This window comes from Sciurus carolinensis, chromosome 13 (genome assembly GCF_902686445.1).
Source record: "Sciurus carolinensis chromosome 13, mSciCar1.2, whole genome shotgun sequence".
Classification (NCBI taxonomy): domain Eukaryota; kingdom Metazoa; phylum Chordata; class Mammalia; order Rodentia; family Sciuridae; genus Sciurus; species Sciurus carolinensis.
The window spans coordinates 5,937,793-5,959,083 of record NC_062225.1 but is presented as its reverse complement, the minus strand read 5'-3'; the positions used below and the strand labels follow the sequence as shown (position 1 = coordinate 5,959,083).

General features: G+C 44.8%; 1 protein-coding gene across 10 annotated transcripts in view; it reads left to right on the top strand.

Annotated features, from left to right (window-relative positions):
- Nucleotides 1-3,881: 3,881 nt before the first annotated feature.
- The window catches only part of Kansl3 (KAT8 regulatory NSL complex subunit 3), a 51,161-nt gene continuing 33,751 nt past the window's right edge, over nt 3,882-21,291 (top strand). For 2 of the 10 annotated variants that reach the window (XM_047522181.1, XM_047522180.1), the window contains exons 1-4: nt 4,186-5,238; nt 9,396-9,566; nt 20,277-20,367; nt 20,483-20,668. In XM_047522181.1, coding sequence (XP_047378137.1) covers nt 5,024-5,238; nt 9,396-9,566; nt 20,277-20,367; nt 20,483-20,668 — 663 coding nt within the window. In that variant the 5' untranslated portion in view covers nt 4,186-5,023. Of the gene's footprint in view, nt 3,944-4,185; nt 5,239-9,357; nt 9,567-20,276; nt 20,368-20,482; nt 20,669-21,291 lie in introns of those variants that run through there. The other 8 variants (XM_047522177.1, XM_047522176.1, XM_047522178.1 and 5 more) reach the window with 7 other exon arrangements.

The window sequence follows — 21,291 nt, the reverse complement described above, 5'->3', positions numbered from 1 at the left end:
GTTAATGATTTTCCAAACTAAGCACAGTGCAAGAGATCCTGCAGAGGAAAAAACTGACATTATTTGGCTAAAACTAAAAATTCCTGTGCAGAAAACATAAAGACAAATATCAAAGTAGAGAAAACATTGACTACATATTTAATATCCAAAAGGTCATTTGCTTTTATAGAGCAAGACCCTAACATTCAATTAAAAAAAAAAAGATGACTTCCCCAAAGAAAAGGATGGGTAAAGTTCACTTCAGACGTAGTGTGTTTTCAAAGTTTATCCTGTCTTAGGATGAGTCAGTACATCATTCCTTTTTTTGGTTGGCTAAATCCATTGTATGAAGATGCCACATTTCATTATCCATTCATTAGTTGATGGGCTTTGGGATTATTGTCCTAGTTTGTTTATTATGAATAAAGCTGCTCTAAACGTTCTTGTACTTGATTTTATGTGTGTATATATTTCAATTCTTTTAGATATAAACTTGGAAGTGGAATTCCTGGGTCATATGCTAATACAGTGTTTAACTTTCTGAGAAACTTCCAGGCTGATTTCTAATTAGGCTGCACTATTTTACAATCTCACTAGCCATGGGTGAGGGTTTGAACTTCTCCGCACATTTGCTGACACTTCTTAGCATTTATTTTTATTATTATTTTTAAATTAATTTAATTAAGTAATTTTTAGTATCAGGAGATGAACCCAGGAGTGCTTAACAACTGACCTATGTCGCCAGCCCGTTTTATTTTTTGTTTTGAGATAGGGTCTCCCTAAGTTGCTTATTAGAGTCTTGCTAAGTTGCTGAGGCTGACTTTGAACTTGCAATCTTCCTGCCTCAGCCTCCCGAACTGCTGGGATTACAGGTGTGCACCACCACACCTAGCTTAGCTTTTATTTTGGATGTTGTTGATGTTGCTCTTGGTTTTTTAGCTGTCCTCGTGGATATAAAGTGGCAAAGATTCATTTTTCATCTTGAACTGTGTCTCTTACTCGCTTGGTGCTCTGTTGTCAATCAGTCAAGCCATGAATTGGTCATTGATCAGTCTACCCATGAACCATGACCTGTGCTGTGTTCTCCGGAGGATAGAAAAATATTAGTATGCTGACTTTGAGGACCTATTCTTTACAAAAAACACAGGAGAGTTAGCAACACAAAGCTGCCCACTGTTGGAAGCAGCACTCCTTAAGGGGAATTGCATAGCCCTCTTCAGGTTCCAGCCTGTGTTTCTTTCCAATTTTGTCCCTCTGCTGTTTGGGTTTCAGTTCTACCTTTGCTATTTACTAGCTTTGTGACCTTGGGCAAAATATTTATCTCTTTGAATATGATCACAATAGATCCTAGTAGGTAAAGCTGTTGAGAAGATTAAATGATTTAAGTAGTTTATGTATATATAGAATTTACTTGGTGTTCTCTAAATGCTAACCTTTATTATCACTGTTAGAAGTGAAGTAATTATTTCTGTGCATTAAAAAGAAGAATGGGGGCTGGGGTCTTGGCTCAGTGGCAAAGCAATTGCCTAGCACGTGTGAGGCACTGGGTTCGATCCTCAGCACTGCATATAAATAAATAAATTAAATAAAAGGTATTGTGTTCATCTACAACTAAAAAATATTTAAAAAAAAAAGAAGTATGTTTAATCAGTGCTGTGTCCTCAGCACCTAGAACAGTCCTCACCACGTTGTAGGAACTTAAGAAGTATTTGTGAACAAACGAATGAACGAATGAAGGGCACACGTATGCTCTAGGTTGTCAGAGGGAAGAGAGGCAATGCAACCCTGAGAGGGCCAGTTCTAATCAATCCATAGTGACAGTCTGGAGTGATGTGTGGAGCAGAGGATTTTGAAGTTGCATCTGGATTCAGAGGTAGAGTGGACTGTGATTGATTAACTATGTCTGCCACGGGCATAGGAAAGCAAAAAACCTCTGCCCCTCAGCCCGAAGAGTTTGCTACCTCTGCTGTGAAGAAGGTTCACTGTATTATGGGAAACAGTTCAGAACTGCAGCCACAATTAACCCCTTTGTCTCCACTACCCACTTCCACCCACTTTTCCCTGTGCAATCAGGTACCCATGTGGCGTTGCACAGGCGCTCTGGAGCACTGTCTTTCTCTGGACTAGTCTCTGCACCCTGTTTCCATCGGTGTCACAAGTCAGGTGTCTCACTCCTGTCCTAATAAGGCAACCCCAATGAAACCATCCACTAGACACCCTGAAATGGGAGGACTTGACTCCTGGGTGTATTTTCCATGCCTGGGACCTTGCATTTAAGTCCAGGCTGAAGCTGGTGTGTGTGGGTGGATGATGAGTCAAATGTCACAGAGGCCAAGGAGGTGGAGTGCAATGGCCAGGCCTGTCTAGTGCTGTCATAGCCTCTGACTTTTCAAGTGAATTGGAAATCTGGGCTTTTATACAAAATCTCCCAAGTGTAAAATGCTTGGAACAGAGCAAGTTGTGGTGGCGCATGTGTGTAGTGCAATCACAGTGATTTTGGAGGCTGAGGCAGGAAGACTGCAAGTTCATGGCCAGCCTGGGCAACTTAGTGAGACTCTGTCCTGATGTAGCTCAGTGGTAGAGGGTCCCTGGGCTAAAATCCCAGTTACCCGCCCCCCCCCCCCCAAAAAGTTTGCAGTTGAATACAATTTTAAGATTTAAGAAAGTAATGTGTGGACTAAAAAAAATGGCATCAGGCTGTATTTGGGTCCTTTGTCCCCTCTGGGCCCTCTCCAGGCTTTCCATTCCCTATCTCTTGGATGACCTGCCTGGTCCTTCAGCACTCAGCTTCAGTGATTTCCCCTTCTAGACACCTCTTCAAACCCTCAGTGGGAAATCTTTCTTCTAAAATATTCTTGGGGGCAGGTGTCCTGTGTGGTAATTACCATCTTGAAGTCTATTTGTGTTCTTGACAGGTGACTGTATGACCCAGCTTATCCTCTCAGCATTTGCTCATTTAGACATGAGGGAAGGCTGAAGTCTCACCTGCCGGCATCCTTCCTAAAGTTTGGGCGTTCAATGTTGGGGCTGAGATTCCACCCACACCCCCAAGCTCTTCCAGCTACCTTCCCTTTACTCTTTAAACTCCTCAGGGAAAAGCCTTGGTCCTGACTCTCCTCTATACTTCCTGGAAGGACCAACAACACTCAGAAAAACTCTGCATAAACACTTTGTTTTGCTATTTATTCATTTTCCCGTGCTAGGGATCCGACCCAGGACTTTAAGCATGCCAGGCAAGTGCTCTATCAACGAGCCACACCCAGCCCCTTGTTGATTATTTTTAATAAACTTTATTTTTTAGTTTTTGGTTCACAACTTGTTTTTAAATTAATTGCTCTATTTTAAATTTAATTTATTATTTTTACTGTGGTTGTTTCTTCTGTTAAGAGAAAATTCTTAACGAGTAAAACATTTTTTAACATTTTTGGCCCTGCTGGGGCTCGAGCCCAGGGCCTCGCTCATACCACTGAACTTCAGCTCCAGCTCATTAATAAATCCCATTAAGTCCCGAGTTTTCACTTCTATACAGGACAATGGTGAGTTAACAAGCACATTCCTGAAGAGTCAATCCAAAGGGGCTGCTCTGGCGGAAGTGGGTTTGCTGTACGCCTCCCAGCCCTGACTCTGGGTCTGTGGGGCGCAGGGAAAGGGAGCAACTGCGGAGGGGACGGCAGTTACTGGGGGCTGTCGGAGCTGACCTCGTCCTTCGCACTCGCCTTCCCTGCTGAACTTGCAGGCGGCGGAAACTTGCTTAGGACACGCGCATGCGTTCCCAGCTCCGCTCTTGCGCACCGGGTCGCTGGAGCTAAATCCACTCCGGGCTTTGCCGCTCACCGCCCCTCCCTTCCCCGGCGGCAATCCGTTTCCGCGTTTTGCGCGGTGCCGTAGGGCCGGGGCGCGGAGGCGGTAGCGCGCACGCGCGCTAGGGCCCGGCCCGGGCGAGCGCGCGGCCCGACGACTGCGGGTGAGACGCAGGCTCGGCCCCGGCGGGGGCGGCGGGCCCCGGGGGCCGCGGCTGCGGGCGGGGCGGCCGGGGGCGTCGGCGAGGGCCGCAGGGCTCCCCCGGCATGCGGGAGCCGCGGGCCGGAGCCCGGGCCCGGGGCGGGCCGGGAGTGCGGGCCCGGGGGCGGGCGGCTGGGGCCGCGGTGACGCCGCCGCCGGCTGGGGCCGCGGTGACGCCGCCGCCGGGCCGCCGGGGGAGCGGGAGGCGGGAGGCGGGGGCCGGGCGGCTCCTCCTCGTCGCGAACCCGCGGCGACCTTGGCCAAGTCTCCTGGGCCCCGGAACCGCGGTCGCGTCGGCCCTCTGGGTCTCACGCCCTGCCTCGGGGAGGGGCGCCTCGAGGTTCCGTGGCGGGAACCCGGAGGCCGCCGGAGTGGCGGGCGGTTTGCTGGGGCTCCGCCGGGCGGGAGGACTGGCTCCCGGGGAGCGCGCCCCGCTGTATTTCCCCAACTTCAGCGTATCGTGAAGTCGCTGCACAACTTTTGTTGAGCATAACACGGGAGCAGGGGAGAGGGCACCCGGGCCGATTAGCCGCCCGGCGGCCCGCGTCGCCCTGCTTGCCGGAGGGGTGCCCACGAGCGCGCCCGGCGCTGCCCACTTTTCCTTTAGAGAATGGGAACAGCAGAGCCGTAGCTTTTTGGAATTCATGGTTGTGATACCTGTTGTTTGCTAGAACCCTTCCCACCCACTTAGGAAAGTGTGGTGCTGACCGAGTACGTTCAGTGGCAGTCCAGGGAGGTCTTTGTGAACCGTGGAGGCAGTCAGCGCTCCAGTAAGGGGATTTTGGAGAGGTTGCTTAGGGTTAGCTCAGGGTACCATCACCCCTTTGGTGGTAGTTCTGGAATCTCAGGCGCCGTCCCAGCGTGGGTAGAGATGTGCTGTGTAATAGACACGCAGTAGGACTGGTAGCGGGTCCCAGAAGCATGTTAGATAGTCTTGGTTGGGAGAAATTTAGACTATTCGAATTGACTTAAACCGGAACTTTTTGCCGCAGGTGACTAGCATGCAGATACCCATGCTCTGACTTGCTGCCCCTCTACTGACATGGCCCACCGGGGTGGGGAGAGGGACTTCCAGACTTCAGCTCGTCGCATGGGCACCTCACTGCTCTTCCAGCTTTCAGTGCACGAACGGGAGCTGGACCTGGTTTTTCTGGATCATAGCTATGCCAAGCCATGGAGTGCCCACCCAGATGCCAGTAGTGCCCGCCCCACCCGCATGCTCTTTGTTACTCCCCGGAGGCAGCACGAGAATACCATGTGAGTTTGGGCTTCTTTTCTAAAGACTGCTACTACCCAAACTGGGCAGTGATCAGATGGTGGGGATTAGAGAGGATTTTCTTGGGGATGATTTGGGGGTGTTGTGTGGGAAGGTTGGATGTTTAATTCGGGCATCTGTGTTGAGCAGCATAAAAATATCAGGCCTAAATGTGGACAGTTGCACCAGAGATATCTAGGAAGTTAGAAAAGCAAGATGGGTAAAGGAAAGCAGACACCCTTTTTTACTTGGATAAGCCATGTATGAAAAAGGAAATTGAAGAGAATAAACTGGTGAAAAGAAATGTTGACAAGTTGATTTTTAAAGATGACCACACACAGTGGGTCATGGTGGCCCACACCTGTAGTCCCAGCAACTCCAGAGGCTGAGGCAGGAGGATTGTGAGTTCAAAGCCAGCCTCAGCAACTTAGTGAGTCCCTGTCTCTAAATAAGACATTAAAAAAAAGGGGCTGGGGATGTGACTCAGTGGTTCAGCACCCCTGGGTTCAATGCCTGGTTCCAAAAAAAAAAAAAAAAGATTGGCACACAGGCCACGTATAATGGCACATGCCTGTAATCCCAGCAACTTGGGAGAACCCCAAGTTCAAGGCCAGCCTCCACAATTTAGCAAGACCCTGTCTCAAAAAGGACTGGGAGTATACCTCAGTGGTAAAACACCCCTCGGCTCAATACCCAATATCAAAAATAAATAAATACACACATACAGACAGACATAAAGACATGCCATGCAGTATAAGACCTTGTGTCACTTTGGTGCAGTGCTCTGGTTCTCTTGAGAGTGCCAACAGTAGCCATTTTGCATTTCCTGGCTTCACATTCAAAGGTTAGGACCAGATTCCTAAGACATTGCCCTTTCAACTTAGGTTGTTATAGAACTGCCATCATGGGTTAATCAAAACCCTTCTTAAGTCTAGTATTTTCAACCGGCCTATGTTATAGGCTAAGGAAGTTTCATAAATGTACTATCTAATAGGTGCTACAGTTACATTTGGCTTAAATAAACCTGTTTGGCAATTCTTTTGATATTTAAGGAAGTCTGATTTCTTATAGTTCAAGATTTATTGATATGTTCTGATGACCAAATAATGCCCTTAATTATAATCTTTTGGAGATTTCTTTTAATTTTACCTAATTTTGATCTTTTTTAAGCACAGGTTTTAGTTTTTTTGGGGAATAGATATCTTGTATTTTGCTTCTTTAGATTCCACCTCACCTCCACCTTTGAGTCTTAATGAATTAGAAGGACCATGATATGTTTTATTTTTATTTATTTGTTAATTTTTTTTTTTTTATTTGCAATGCTGGGAATTGAACCCAGAGTCTTTTCCATTGTTTGGCAAAAGACTGTACCACTGAGCTAAAACCCTGGCACCTCATGTGTGTGTGTTTTTGTTTTTGTTTTTGTTTTTTAATTTTTATTTTTGCAGACTGCATTTTGATTTATTGTACACAAATGGGGTAGGACGTTTTCATCTTCATGGTTGTACACAATGTAGATTCACACCATTCATGTAATCATACATATACATAGGGTAATAATGTCTGTCTCAGTCCACTATCTTTCCTTCCCCTACCCGTTCCTACCCCATTTTCGTCTATACAATCCAAAGTTCCTCCGTTTTTCTCTTGCCCCCCCCTGGTGTTTTAAGTACGTGTAGAATAGTGGTTTTTAATTCATTTCCCAATGATGTTAGCACTTTTTTTTGTTGTACAGGACATAGGATCTGTGACTTTAGGGAATAGTCTAGCATATCTTTTTTTTTTTTTTTTTTTTTTTCTTTTTTTCTTTTAGGTATGGGGGATTGAACCCAGGGGCACTTGACCACTGAGCCACATCCACAGCCCTATTATGTATTTTATTTAGAGACAGGGTCTCACTGAGTTACTTAGCACCTCACTTTTGCTGAGGTTGGCTTTGAACTCGCAAACCTCCTGTCTCAGCCTCCCGAGCTGCTAGAATTATAGGCATGTGCCTTCACACCTGGCTTCCAGCCCATTTTTAATATTTTATTTAGAGACAGGGTCTTGCTAAGTTGCTGAGGCTGGCTTTGAACTTGTTATCCTCCTGCCTCAGCCTCAGGAGCTTCTGGGATTACAGGCATGTGCCACTGTGCCTGGCCTCCTTGACATTTTGTACAGGTTTTTTGTTGTTGTTTTGTTTTGTTTTTGTTTTCATGAAAGGGGAATCTCTCTATGTTGCCCAGGTTGGTCTCCATATCTGGGCTCCAGTGACCCTCCTCAGCCTGGTCTACACATGTGCACCACCATTCCCAAGTATAATCTTGATGCCTCTGTCCTAAGCCATGACTAAAAAGCCCCTTTAAAGAGCATTTGAGATCTTTTCCTTTTTGTTATGTAAAGCTTCTTGCTGACATTGAATCTCCTGGGTCCGTAGCTCATTATATTACCTTTCTTTCTTTCTTTTCTTTCTTTCTTTCTTTTCTTTCTTTTCTTTCTTTCTTTCTTTTTTTTTTTTTTTGAGATACTTGAGATTGAACCCAGAGCCTTGCACGTGCCAGGCAAGCACTGAGCTACATCTTCAACCCTTTTTAAAAGTTTTGAGACAGGTCTCCCTGAGTCACCCAGGCTGGTCTCGAAATTGTGATCCTCCTGCCTCAGCCTCACTAGTAGTTGGGATTATGGGTATCTGCCACCACACCCGGCTTTGTGACATTTTCTTCAAGTGAGGTTCTATAGAGGTAGTTATTTTGGTAGTTAGAAAGTCATTTCCTCATACAAACACTGTTTCCATACACAGACCCTGAAAATAGGAATTTGGCATATTGTAGGAACTATTCTTTAGGCTGTTGTGGCTGGAATATGGTGGCAGTTGGATTGTAAGTGGGAGGTAGGAAGAAGTTGGCAGAGTGGTGTGAGTGGTATGAAGTCAGTGAAGGATTTTAAGCTAGAAATCCAATTTATATTTTTAGAGGATCACTTTGGGTGTTTAGAAAGTAGATTATAGTTCATGAATGAGAGTAGCCTGAGATGACCAACTAGTAGCCTGAGATGAGCCAGACATGATGATTGCCTGGAGACGGATGGGTACAAAGGAAAAGGTTCAGTTAGGATGCCCCTTAGATCTTTGGCTTGAGCAGCTGGATAGTGCCATGAATCGGGAAGACTGAGGGAGGATAGGTTTGGGATGCGAAAATCAAGAGTACTCTTGTAGGCGTACATGTCCACAAGTGTTAACTCAGTGTCTGACTCGAGAAGATAATCAGTTCTTTTGCCTACTACCAAATCTAGCTGCACAATTATTTACTTCATTTCATAAAGATATGATTATTCCAGTCATGGGGAATGGATGCAATAAGATCATCAAGGTCAAAAAGTTAATATGATGTTTATGGACAGCCAGTAGACCAGACTGATTGGCATGGTATTTCGGGTGACAGTTTCTCAGTGTACCTAATGAGTTGCGAAAGGACCCTCATGGCACTAGAATTTCATTAGCATCATTTTAAAATGTGAAAGAGCCTTCAGAGACCCATTTATATTCATTTTTTTGTAGGCTCTGCACAAAGTGAGTTAAATAGCTGAGCTAGCTGCATTCCAGGTGATCTTAGAGAATCACGTACTTTTACAAGTTGACCACCAGTTAACTTACTAATGAAAAGGAAGATTTATATGAATCATTTAAAATTCCAGACTAGTGCTGTCCAACAGAATTCTGCAGTAATAGAAATGTGTGATCCTGTGTGGACTAATATGGTAGCCAGTCTGCTGAGCATGAGAAATGTGTTTGTGTGATTAGGAACTGGATTTTTAAATGTAGTGATTTTATTCATTTAAATTTATTTAGGTAGTCACGTGTGGCTTACAGCTTCTGTACTTGTAATTATAATTATTTGTATCATGTAACTATTTGCTTAAGGAAAATATTTGTCTTTTTTTGAAAAAGCTGTGGTCACTTTTTGTATAACTCATTTTAAAATGATTTTATGTCCTTCCGCACTTAATAGAGAGGGCAGAGATCTAGAGAAATGTGGGAAAGATGACTTGGGATCAAAATTTCTCGTGAATGTAATGTGCATATGCCTAAGTTAAAGACATTTTTCGGTAACCAGATGATTTTATAACACGGGTGTTGTGTGCAGTGCATGTGGCCTGGTCCCATTTCCTCACCTGTTCACAGTGAATCAGACGTCCCAATAGATGTGGAGACTGTCACATCGACTCCCGTGCCACTCTATGACAATCAGAAGGCGCGCAGCGTGATGAACGAGTGCGAACGGCATGTCATCTTCGCCAGGACAGACGCAGATGCCCCTCCTCCACCAGAGGACTGGGAGGAGCATGTCAACAGGTAGGCCGCTCTTCAGAAGCATGGGTTAATGTCACCACCCAGTAATTATTTTGTACCATCCTCTTCATGGAAACATTTATTCAAAGCCCATAAATTTCATGGAAACACATTTATTGTAGCCCCATAAATTGGAATGTTCTCCTAACTCTGCCTTATAACTGTCAGCTCACTGCTCTGAGCTCCTTGAGAGCAGGGTCTGCATCTCAGCATCCCTGACACTAGGGCGTTGCCTGGCATACAGTAGTCAGAATGTTTATTGAGAGCTCGGCATAATCCCAGCCACTCAGGAGGCTGAAGCAGGAGGATTGCTTGAGCCCTTGAGTCCTGGCTGGGCAACATAGAAAGACCTTCTCTCCCTCTCCCTCTTCCCCCCCGTCCCCCGTATTGACAATTGAACCCAGGGGTACTTCACCACTGAGCTACATGCCCAGCCCCTGTAAAAAAATTTTTTTTAAAAAAATTTGAGACAGAATCTCACTGAGTTGCTGAGAATGACCTCAAATTTGTGCTCTTCCCGCCTCAGTCTTCTGAATTGTTGGAATTATAGGTGTGTACTACTATGCCCAGCTAAGAGAATCCTCTCTTTAAAAAAAAAAGTTTGTGAAATAAACAAATGAATTAAATTTGATAGGTATGACTAGCTCTATAGCTTATGTTACAATATAGGGGTCACACAGACTACAAAAATATTAAATGTACATTTGTAAGATTTTATATTTTTATAGTCCACACTAGTATAGTGAAAATGTTTTAGAGTCACATGAAAAGCCAACAGATGTTTGAGTGGCTTTAAAAAATGGATTTGCAGCTGGGCATGGTGGCACATGCCTGTAATACCAGCTTCCAGGGAGGCTGAGACAGGAGGACTGCAAGTTTGAGGCTAGCTAGGGCTACTTAGATTCTGTCCCAAAATTAAAAAAGAAAGAAAGGGTTGAGATTATAGCTCAGTACTAGAGTACTTGCCTAGCATGCGTGAGTCCTCAGGAATAATCCCCACTGTTATCAAACAAAAGATTTGCAATCCGTGTTTTTGAAGGTACATTTCAATTCAGTTTCCTGGGTTTGCTGGCTAGTTTTTGTTTTCCTGCCTCTTCCTGCCTTCAACAGAATCAGCATTGTTCCCTCTTTCTGTGTTCATTTTGCAAACATTCATCTTTTACATAACAACTTTAGGGAGATGTTATTTACATACCCTATAATTTACCTGTTTAATGTGTACAGCCAGTGCTTTTTAGTGTAAATTAAGAGTTGTGCCCCCATTACCCTAGTTAGTTTGATGAACTATTTCATCACCTCAAGAAGAAACTCTGTTTCCATTAGCAGTCACTCCCCATTCCTCCCAACCGCTCTGGTCCCTGGAAGCCACCAGTGTGCTTTCTGTTGTAGATTTGCCTATTCTGGACTTGGTGTGTATGGGATCTTGTACTGTGTGTTCTCCGTGATGGGAGGCTTTGGCTTGGTCTTAGCGTGATGTTTCCAAGGCTCCTGCCTGCGGGAGCATGTACTTCATTCCTTTTTGTTGAGTGATAATTCCATTGGTTAGATAGCCCCACATTTTGTTTGTCCACTGATCTGTTGATGGACTTTCAGGTTGTTTCCACTTTGGCTGTTATGGTTAATAATGCTGTGGACTTTTGTGTACTGTGTGTGTGTGTGTGTGTGTGTGTGGTGTGTGTGGTGCTGGGGATTGAACCCAGGGCCTTGTGCATGCTAGCCAAGCACTGTACTGAGCTATATCAGTAGCCCCTCTGTACAGGTTTTTGTGTGGATGTGTTTTCAGTTCTCTTGGATATGTACCTAGAAGTGGGATTGCTGGATCATACATATAATAACTCTGTCGTTAACTTTTGAAGAATTGCCAGACTGTTTTCCAAAGTGACTGCATCATTTTGCATTCCTACCAGCAGTGAATGAAAATTATAATTTTCCTATATCCTTGTCAACACTTAATATTTGCCTTTTATCTTCAGCATTATTACTGTCATCCTAATGGGAGTAAAGTAGCAGCTCATTATGGATTTTTTGGGGGGCACTTGGCCACTGAGACACAGCCCCAGCTCTATTTTGTATTTAATTTAGAGACAGGGTCTCACTGAGTTGCTTAGCGCCTCGCTTTTGCTGAGGCTGGCTTTGAACTCTTGATCCTCCTGCCTCAGCCTCCCAAGCCACTGGGATTACATTAATGCACCACCATGCCCTGCTCACTATGGATTTTGATTTGCATTTTTCCCAGTGACTGTCTGTGTTCATATCTACTGTACATAAGGGACTGTTGCTCTTTGCATCAGAAGCCTGGTAGGTGGTACACCTGCCATAGTGTTGGAGAATTTTTATCTTCTAATAATGAAAAAGAGAACTCGAGAGGTAGGGAAGTTGGAGGGGGTGGGCGTGATCTCTGAGGCTGGTCAGAGGCCAGCAGCTGGGAGCATTTTTGCTTGTGTTAGGACAGCCACGTTGAGGGAGGAGCAGCTCTGCCCCTTGGTTGAAGAACTAGTAAAGAAGTCGGGTGGGGTCCTGGATTGGAACTAACATGTTGCCCTAGGAAGAGGAAATGCTCTCCGCGGGCCAGATGGAGAGGAAAGCTGCCTCGAGTGGAGCACAACCTCTGTAAGACTGCCCGAGTCAGTGGGTTCAGCACGAGGATGTAGCGCCAGTGCTACAGTCAGTGATGAGAAATACTACAGTAGTGGTGACAAAAGAGAGCCACCTTGTACTGAGCACTTTCCAGGTGCCAGAAGTTGTACCAAGTGTTTGATTTGTGTTTTCTCTTAATCCTCCCAGTGACTCTTGGAGATGTAGCCCTCTGTCATCTCTGTCCTACAAGATGAAGAAAACCCCCTAGTTAGGAAATGGTAGAACAGGGGTTTGTTCAAACCAAGCAGTCTGGCTCCAGAGCCCAGCATTCTTGACTGCCACCTCCTCAGCTCTATGGGCAGGAAAAAGAGTAAGGACAGTTAGTGGTGCTTGAACAGCATGCCCTCTTATGGTTATGTGTCCCTTTGTGGTATTGTCCACTGCCTTGTCCTTTTGTGCAGTTTTAGAAAATACATGGGAAAACTGCCAGGTGTTTTTATTAGTTCACCTTGGTTATAGTTAAGAGGGTTTTGGAGACAGGCGTGGTGGTGCATGCCTGTTGTCACAGCGTGCTCTGGAGGCTGAGGCAGGAGGATTGCAAGTTCAAAGATAGCCTCAGCAATTTAGCAAGACCCCGAGCAACTTTGCAAGACTGTCTCTAAATAAAATATAAAAAAGGGCTGGGAGTGTCCCTCAGTGGTTAAGTGCTCCTGGGTTCAGTCCCTGGTACCAAAAAAAAAAAAATTTTTTTTTGGAGACTATTCATGTTTATCAAAGTCCTTAGACACTTAATAATACATGGGAATACCAGTTTATAATTTATAAGGAAAGATAAAACTTCCAAGCTGAAGAGACACTGAGATGACCTGGCCCAAGTGTCTGTCCTCAGTAGAAGAGTACAGAAAGCCATTCTGTTCCTGAAGTGGTAGGTGGGTGGAGCACATGCCAAAACCCCCTCGCTGGCCCGCCTTGCAGAGAAACACTGGCAGACTCTCATCTCAGGCCTGCCTTTCTGTAGTTTCCATGGGGGCCTCCATCCTTCAGCTGTGACGTTGCCACAAATTAATATTGTTCAGCTATTCTGGAATACTCTATATCACATTATTTGTTCTTTAGTATTTGAAGAGAATTTGGGGGTGTCCACTCATTAGCCACAGGCTTGAAAACTGTATCTTTGGACAGGTCACTTTTGCTCATGACTGGTTTCATTATCTAATGGTCCTTATTAGCTTCAGCCTCACAGATCACCATTTTTTTTTTTAATCCTGTCCCTGAATCCATAGTCTGTTTGGAGTTTGTAGTTCCTCTGCTCTGATTATAATCATCTTGTTGCTGTTCTTTCCTTTGACTTGATTGTTAAATTGCTGCTTCCTTTCTTTCTGCATAAAGTCATGTAAGATTACAGTTTCCCACATTGAGAACTCCATGGACAGCTCCCTACAACAGCTCTAGATTTCTGTCCCCAGAGAGCATCCTGATGACTTTTTATCTGTGGAGTCAGAAACTTACTTTCTTTTTTTTTTTTTGCGGTGCTGGGGATCGAACCCAGGGCCTCGTGCTTGCAAGGCAAGCACTCTACCGACTGAGCTATCTCCCCAGCCCCAGAAACTTATTTTCTTTGTTAGGGCTTTTGCCCCCTTGAATTATTTCGGTAGAAATGCCTTCAGGTAACCTTTACTGCATAAAAAGTGAGATCCCACTGCCACCACTACCCAGCACTGACTTTCTCTGGGAATGGTGGATATTTTGTAAAATGGTTTAAATTTTTCTCTTTGCTTGTTTGTCTAGATCAGGGGTTGGTAAACTCAGCTGTGGGCCAGATCTGGCTCTTTGCTTGTTTTGTGTGGCCTTTTTAAGTGGTTGTCAAAAAAAAAAAAGAATAGAAGAATAGTATTTATAACACACGAAATTCAAATTTCGCTGCCCATAAATAAAGTCTTATTGGAATATAGTCATGCCATTCATTAAGTGTTGCCCATGACTGCTTTTATGGCAGAGACCATATGGCTCCGAAGCCCTAACATAGTTACTTTCTAATCTCTTAAAGAGGAAGTCAGGTGACAGGGTCTGGGCCTCGTCCTGGAGACTGTGTGCCCCAGTTGTGTGCCTTGGAGGACCTTAGAAAATGGTTTCCATTTGCTGGCACAGCAGCGCAGTCCTGACTAGGCTAGGCCAGCTTTCCCCCTTCTCCAGGAGTGTCAAATGGCAAGTTACATTGGATGCAGTTTTTAGAAGAGATTTAACAAAATACTCCTTACACATGATACTTCTCAGCATCTGTTCAGATGGATTTTGAGACAAATCCAACATTTCGATGAAAGAATCTAGTGTTTGAAAGCAGGCTGTCTTATCTTAGAAATCAGAACTTCTGAATTCCAGCTTAAACCCCCACTTGTCCTTTTCTGAACTTTCTCTAAATTTACATCTCAATATGGTATGTGTCTACGTAGAAGTTTTAGGCTGGAAGTTGGAAATTCTGTGCCTGAGATGTTGGCACAGAATTTTGTTGGGTCCAGATTCTTTCCCTCCCTCCCTGCCCCCACCTGCTTTTTGCTCCCTACCTCCTTCCTTTCTCAGGGTGAATGGAGTTTCTCTGATATTCTTTATCTCTCCTTGTTTGACTTTTTTTTTTTTTTAACAATCCTTTAAATATTTTAATGTTGAATTAGTCTCCCTGGAAATGGTATCAGAGAAATAATGACCTTTGAAAATATCAAATTTTTCTAGGACCAATGGGCTCTTTTGGCCGCTTTGACTGGGACAGGCAAGAGGTCAACATATTATTCAGAATCGGTCAGAGCATGGAAAACAAAAGATGATCTGATCTTTTCTAAGAAATGAAGAAAAGCGTTTCTGCACTCTTGAGAACTGAATAGGTTCAGGTGGAGGCGGGGTGCAGGGGGAGTGGTTGGCTCACCACAGTGCCCATCAGCTATTTGACTGTTTAGACTTGTATTTAAAATTCTGTCTCCTGTTTTTAAATTTTTCCTTAATTATATCTTTTGCATGCTCTTTATCTTAATCTTGGGGTAGATCATTTTTTTCTGCCCACTTAATTTTCCAGCCTCCCACGAAGCCGACAAAATACAGAGAACATGTTTCAGTTCTTGGGATTACTTTGTTATATATACAGCAACAATCCTAAGAACCTTTTCTGGGATTTTAGACTCTCAGCTTGTGGTTTTTAAATTTAATTTCAGCTGTCATGGTGTATGGTAGCTTCTAGACCTTCTTTCCTTTTGTTCACATCATTTTTCTTTATCTTTTTGGGTTTTAGAATAAATATAGAGTAAGAAAAACAAACAGAGAAAACATCCTGTTGCATGATAAAGAACAGGATAATTTTGGAAATGCTGTTGGTACTTCATAAATCAATTCTACCTCCTTCTCTGTTCTTGAAGCTTAAGTTTGCAGTGTGATTAATAGACTTTGAGAAAGTTCCAGGGGTTGTTGAACATAAAAAAATTATATCCAACACTTAACCCTGGTTGTTCATAACAAGCATTATTACTGGAGGTAAGGCTACAAATATAATCCCTCTTTCGTGTTGTTGCAGGTTCTTTGAACATATTTTCACAGAACTGGAAACTCACTTTTAATACAGGTTACCTTTGCTCTTTTATTTCCAGTTCAAGAAATTTATTTTACAGGGATGCTCGCAATAAATCATGAAAATGTAGATAGGTAGGTCTGTGTGCGCTGGAGGGACAGGAGGGGTGACCATTGCAACTGACATAAATAAATAGCAGTGAGAGATGCACCCCAAATGCCTACAAATAGAACTTAACCAACATTAAAAACAGAGGCGTATTACACAGGACACAGCCATGTGTCTCCAGAGAGCTTTTTCACACTATTCGTGAGCATCCTCTGTCTCCTCCAGCCCGTACCCAATCCTCACTACCACCTGAGGATCACTGGACATAAGAGAGCTGCTACTCATGTGGATGTCTGTGTTGTAATAACATTAAGGAAAACAGGATTATGAACTGGTGGTCTGGAGTTACTGGTCCCAGCAAACCTTCCCAGGGTCCCAAGGAATCCTTGGTCCTAATGTGGAGTTGAAGCTTTCACTCCCTCTCTCCCAAGTCCAGGGTCTCTCTCTTTTTTGCGGGGGAGTGCCAGAGATTGAACTCAGGGGTACTTAACCCCCAACCCTTTTTAAATTATTTATTTATTATTTTTTTAATTATTATTATTTTTTTAGTTGTTGATAGGCCTGTATTTTATTTATTTGTATGTGGTGCTGAGAGTTGAACTCAGTGCCTCATGCATGCTAGGCAAGTGTTCTACCACTGAGCCACAACCCCAGCCTGCCAGCTCTTTTTTATATTTTATTTAAACAGGGTCTTATTGAGTTGCTCAGGGTCTCACGGAGTTGCTGAGTCTTTGAATTTGTGATCCTCCTGCCTCAGCCTCTCGAGCTGCTAGGATGGCGTACACCACCTCCCCTGGCCCCCGCCCCAGCAGTCCAAGTCCAAGATGTCTGAGTATCAGACCACAACGAAAATGGGTGAATCCTGATGAAGTAATAGAAATTAAGCCAAGAGAAATAGGCTAAAAAAAAAAGGACAATCCCCAGAAACCTAAGACTGCTTCTAATGCCCCTATCAGGGAGGGGGAGCTGTGTCAGAAGAGCAGGTGGCTTTGGAGGTTAACGATTTAGCAGTGGGGCCCAGTGGCACATACCTGTAATCCCAGGTACTCAGAGGATGAGGCAGGAGGATTACAGGTCCAAGGCCAGCCTTGGCAGCTTAGTGAGACCCTGTCTCAAAATAAAAAGTAAAAAGGCTGGAAATATGGCTCAGTATAGAGCATCCCTGGGTTTGATCCCCAGTGCCACCAAAAAAAAAAAAAAAAAAAAAGGATTTAGCTATAGCAAGGAAAGGTTTGAATATTTGTAGAAGGGGCTTCCGAAGAAGAGTTGCCTGGTTCTGTCTCTGATCATGGATTTCAGCTGTTCTTGTCAGTGATCGTAGCCAGCCTGAAAGTTGGATGGACTTGGAAATCATCCCGTCCATGTCCAGGGCACACAGCCAGCTCTTTATTGGAGAGCTGCATAGAGTTAGCATTCTCCTGGATCATGTTGTAAAACTGGAGATGTAGTAGTTGGAGTTTTATTTTGCAGAAGGAAAGGAGGTAAGGCATTTTCCTCCTTTCCTGTGAGTATTTGCTCACTTGTAGGGAGCACAAATAGTTGTACAGAGTAAGTTACAAAGAGTAATCTGCCCAATGGTGTTCCTAGAGCCGTGGCCAGTAGAAGTTAGGTTATCTCGTTGGGCAGGGTGGTGGTGTGGTGGAAAGGATTCTCGTGTGCTATGAATGAAGTAAGAGAGATCGAGACTGGGAATGTTTCAAGCAGCTTTTCTGGCGGTTGAGCCATCTTGGTCTGGTGAAGGACTCTGCTCCTGGCACAAGCTTTGCCTTTACGTTCCTCTCTGCTGCTCTGTACCTGTGTGTCCGATGGGGTATGGAGTGTGAAGGGTTGAGTCTGGACCTGGGTGTAGGGTGACACCGTTCATCCATTATTATTCCCCAGGATGTCAGGCTGTTTTATGTCTGGGGATGCAGGACTTAAACGAAACCAAGCCCAGTCCCGAAACCAAGCCCAGTCCCGCCAATTTGGCTTTTACTTTGTAGCAAAGGGAGACAAACTGAACACCAATACAGTGACTAGAGTGTGAAGTGGTGATACAGCTTCTGCTGGAAAAGGGTTAGAGAGTTCCAGGGTGGGATTGGAGTGTTACAGTTTTAAATAGGAGGGATTAGGGGAGCCCCGCTGCAAGGGATACCTGAATGTGACCTGAAGTAAATGAGAAATGGAGCCATTGTTTCAGTTCAGGGAATGAACGGGAAGGCCAGCCCGATTGAGGACCGTGCCTGATGTGCATGGAAGCAGGGAAGCGGGGTCCTGAGCAGGGAATGGGGACCCTCTGAATCAAGCCGCGTGAGAAGGGCAGTCATGATGCTGAGGCAGAGGCAGTGGGGGCCACGCGGCCATTGCGAGCATTTTGATTTTAGCTGATTGAAGTGAAGTCCTGAAGGGCTTGGCAGAGGAAGGATAGGATCCAACTTGGGTTTTCTTGTGTGGTGCTGGACATCGAACCCAGGCCTCAGGCTCGCCAGGCAAGTGCTCTACACTGAGTGCCATCCCCAGCCCTGACTCGGGATTTTGATTGACCTTCCAAATTCATTTTCCCAACTGACATTCCAGAGGTACTGCTTTTTATTTCCAACAACAGAATATGGAGGGAATACCATAACCCAGTTTATACCTCGTAACCCAGTATTATTAAACTAAAATTTTTTGCCTACTTAATAGTTAAAAAAAATAATATTTTCTTATTTTAATCTGCATTTGTTTATCTTTGAGGCAAGGTCAGCTGTACTTTTTTGTGACCTGCCTTTGCCTTTTCATATTCTTTGCCTGTGGAGTTCTTTACTCTTTATCATATTAATTTTCTGGAGCCTTGTTTTTGTTCTGGGGATTGAACCTGCTTGACCTTGCCCTTGCGATTCTCCTGCCCCGCTCAGCTTTCCTAACGGCTGGGATTACAGGTGTGTGCCCCCATACCAGGCTCCGGAGCATCTTTCTTATTTTAGTGCAATGGCAGTTATTTTTCCACTCTGTTTTGACTTTATAATCCTCCTTTCCTTTTACAGAGGTTTGAATTTTTTTAAAAACTATTTTGGGCTGGGGAGATAACTCAGTTGGTAGAGTGCTTGCCTTGCAAGCACAAGGCCCTGGGTTCGATCCCCAGCACCCCAAAAAAAATTTTTTTTAGTTGCAGATGGACACAATACCTTTATTTTATGTTTAGATTTTTTTTTTTTTTTTTTTTTTAGTGTGGTGGCTTACACGTGTTAGGCAAGCACTCTACCACTGAGCCACAACCCCAGCCCTAAAGTTTGAAATCTTTATGTAATTACATTTATCTCTCTTCCTTTTTTGGCTTCTAGGTTTCTTAGGTTTTGTCTTCTTTCATTCTTAGAAAGGCCTGATTCTAAGATAGATAGGTAGGTATATGGTAGGTAGATTGATTACTGTTTTCTACTTAGCTAGTGGTTATCTCAGCTCTACTTTGTGACTTTATCCCTACTGATAGGAAATACTACTTTGATTTATCTTGGTTGGGTCTAGCAACCACTTATATTTATAAAAATAATTTATTGAGCAGTTTTTTCTAATGGCAGGGAGAGTCAGTAAGCAAATATTACCGATTGGGTATCTTTAGTTGCCTTTCTCTTCGTATCTTTAGGAGGCTTGCTAGTCTGAATTAGGGTATCTACTAAGATTGCCAGGAGGTGGGTGAAGGGGAAGGTTACCAGGATCCACACTTGTGTCTGGATACAGTGATGTGGGATAAGAACAGCAGATAGATTCCTGGCTTCAGAGTTTACTGCAGGTGGCCATGTGTATGCTGGTGTCCTGTACTGGGATAATAAAATGTTAACTTACGTGGAACACAGATTTACTAATTTTGTGGCATAGAGGAAAATTTTTAAAAATGTGGAAAAGGGGCAAGATTAGTGCAGGGTGGAACTGGGACTGGGGGAATAGGCATGTCCTTGGTCACATTTCTTTTTTTTTTTTTTTTTTTTTGCGGTACTGGGGATCGAACTCAGGGCCTTGTGCTTACGAGGCAAGCACTCTACCAGCTGAGCTATCTCCCCAGCCCCACATTTCTGTATTTTTGTTTTTAAAGGTAGTGTAAGTGGACTTCTTACCTTAGTCAAGGTTTTGGTACAGTGAAATGCTTGCTGATCCTTCTGCCTTTGTGTGAAATGTGCAGTCTTTGAAATTCAAATATGTTTTCACAGTGGTCCCTGTCTTCTTTTGCTTATGTGAGTTTTTTAGCCATTAGGTAAATAATTAGCTTTGCTGGCACTAAAAGACTTCATTGCGACTGGTCTTGACTTGTCGAAGGTGTGATTGATACAGATGTGTGCTGAGGTGATTCATCGGCAGGATTGGGACCAGAATCTCGTGTTTTCCTTCACTAGCCTTTGACTAAGTTACCTCAGGTTATATGTGTTCATAATGGCATCAAAAAAGATGACAGTCTTCTTTATGTGTGTCTATACATGGGGTATGTCCCTAGGGTTTGACTTAATTCCTCAGAGTTTCCATTATAGGACTGGCTGGACAATGGCCCAGAACAAGCTCTTCAACAAGATCCTCAAAGCCCTGCAGTCTGATCGCCTTGCCCGCTTGGCCAGTGAAGGGGTAAGAGCTCAGACACTGCCCCGTGCGGGCCTTCTGCGTTCAGGCCTGACTGATTTGTACCCACCCCCACTTGCTAACCAGGTGGAACTCTTGTTCCTCTTCTTGCGTCTTTCAGGCTTGTAACGAGCCAGTGCTGCGCCGTGTAGCCGTGGACAAGTGTGCAAGGCGGGTGCGGCAGGCCCTGGCCAGCGTGAGCTGGGACACCAAGCTGATCCAGTGGCTGCACACGACCCTGGTGGAGACCTTGAGTCTGCCCATGCTGGCTGCCTACCTGGACGCTTTGCAGACCCTGAAAGGAAAGGTAAGGCTGTGGTTGGCGTCTGCCCTGTGCTGGGGGTTGCCAGTCCCTGATGTGGGTTCAGATGTGGGGTTGGGCAAGGTCATTACCTGGTTGGTTTGGAGGGCAGGGCTAGGCAGGTATGCTATTAAAAATAGGAGGTAGGATATCATTTTACATTTGGTCTGGTGTGAACGTCTCCATGCCCTCTCCAGGGTGAGGCGTGGGACTGAAAGCCAGGGTACTCATAGCCTTACAGTCCTGGCTTGCGTCATCGCACCCCCCCCCCCCAACTGAATGTAGCGGAAGAGATGCAGGGGCGGTGCTGGAGAGTGTGAGAGGCAGACCTGTGTTGCTGGGGGCTGGGGGCCAGGGGTTTACAGGGCAAGGGGTGCCCTGGCTCTGGTCTCTCCTCATCAGGGGAGGAGCCTTCGGTGGCGCCGCGCAACCCGTGATAACCGATTACAAGTGTTACCACCCCTGCTGTCTCCTGCAGGGTGCAGTGTCTCCCCTGCAGATCTAGCATGTGTGCTAGCGGCTGCACTGGGCCTCAGTGTGGTGGACAGCAGGTTCTAGAGGCCAGTCACCTGGCTGTCTTGGCCCTGCCACTGACCTACAGGGGATGCTCAGACCTGGGTCTGTGTCCT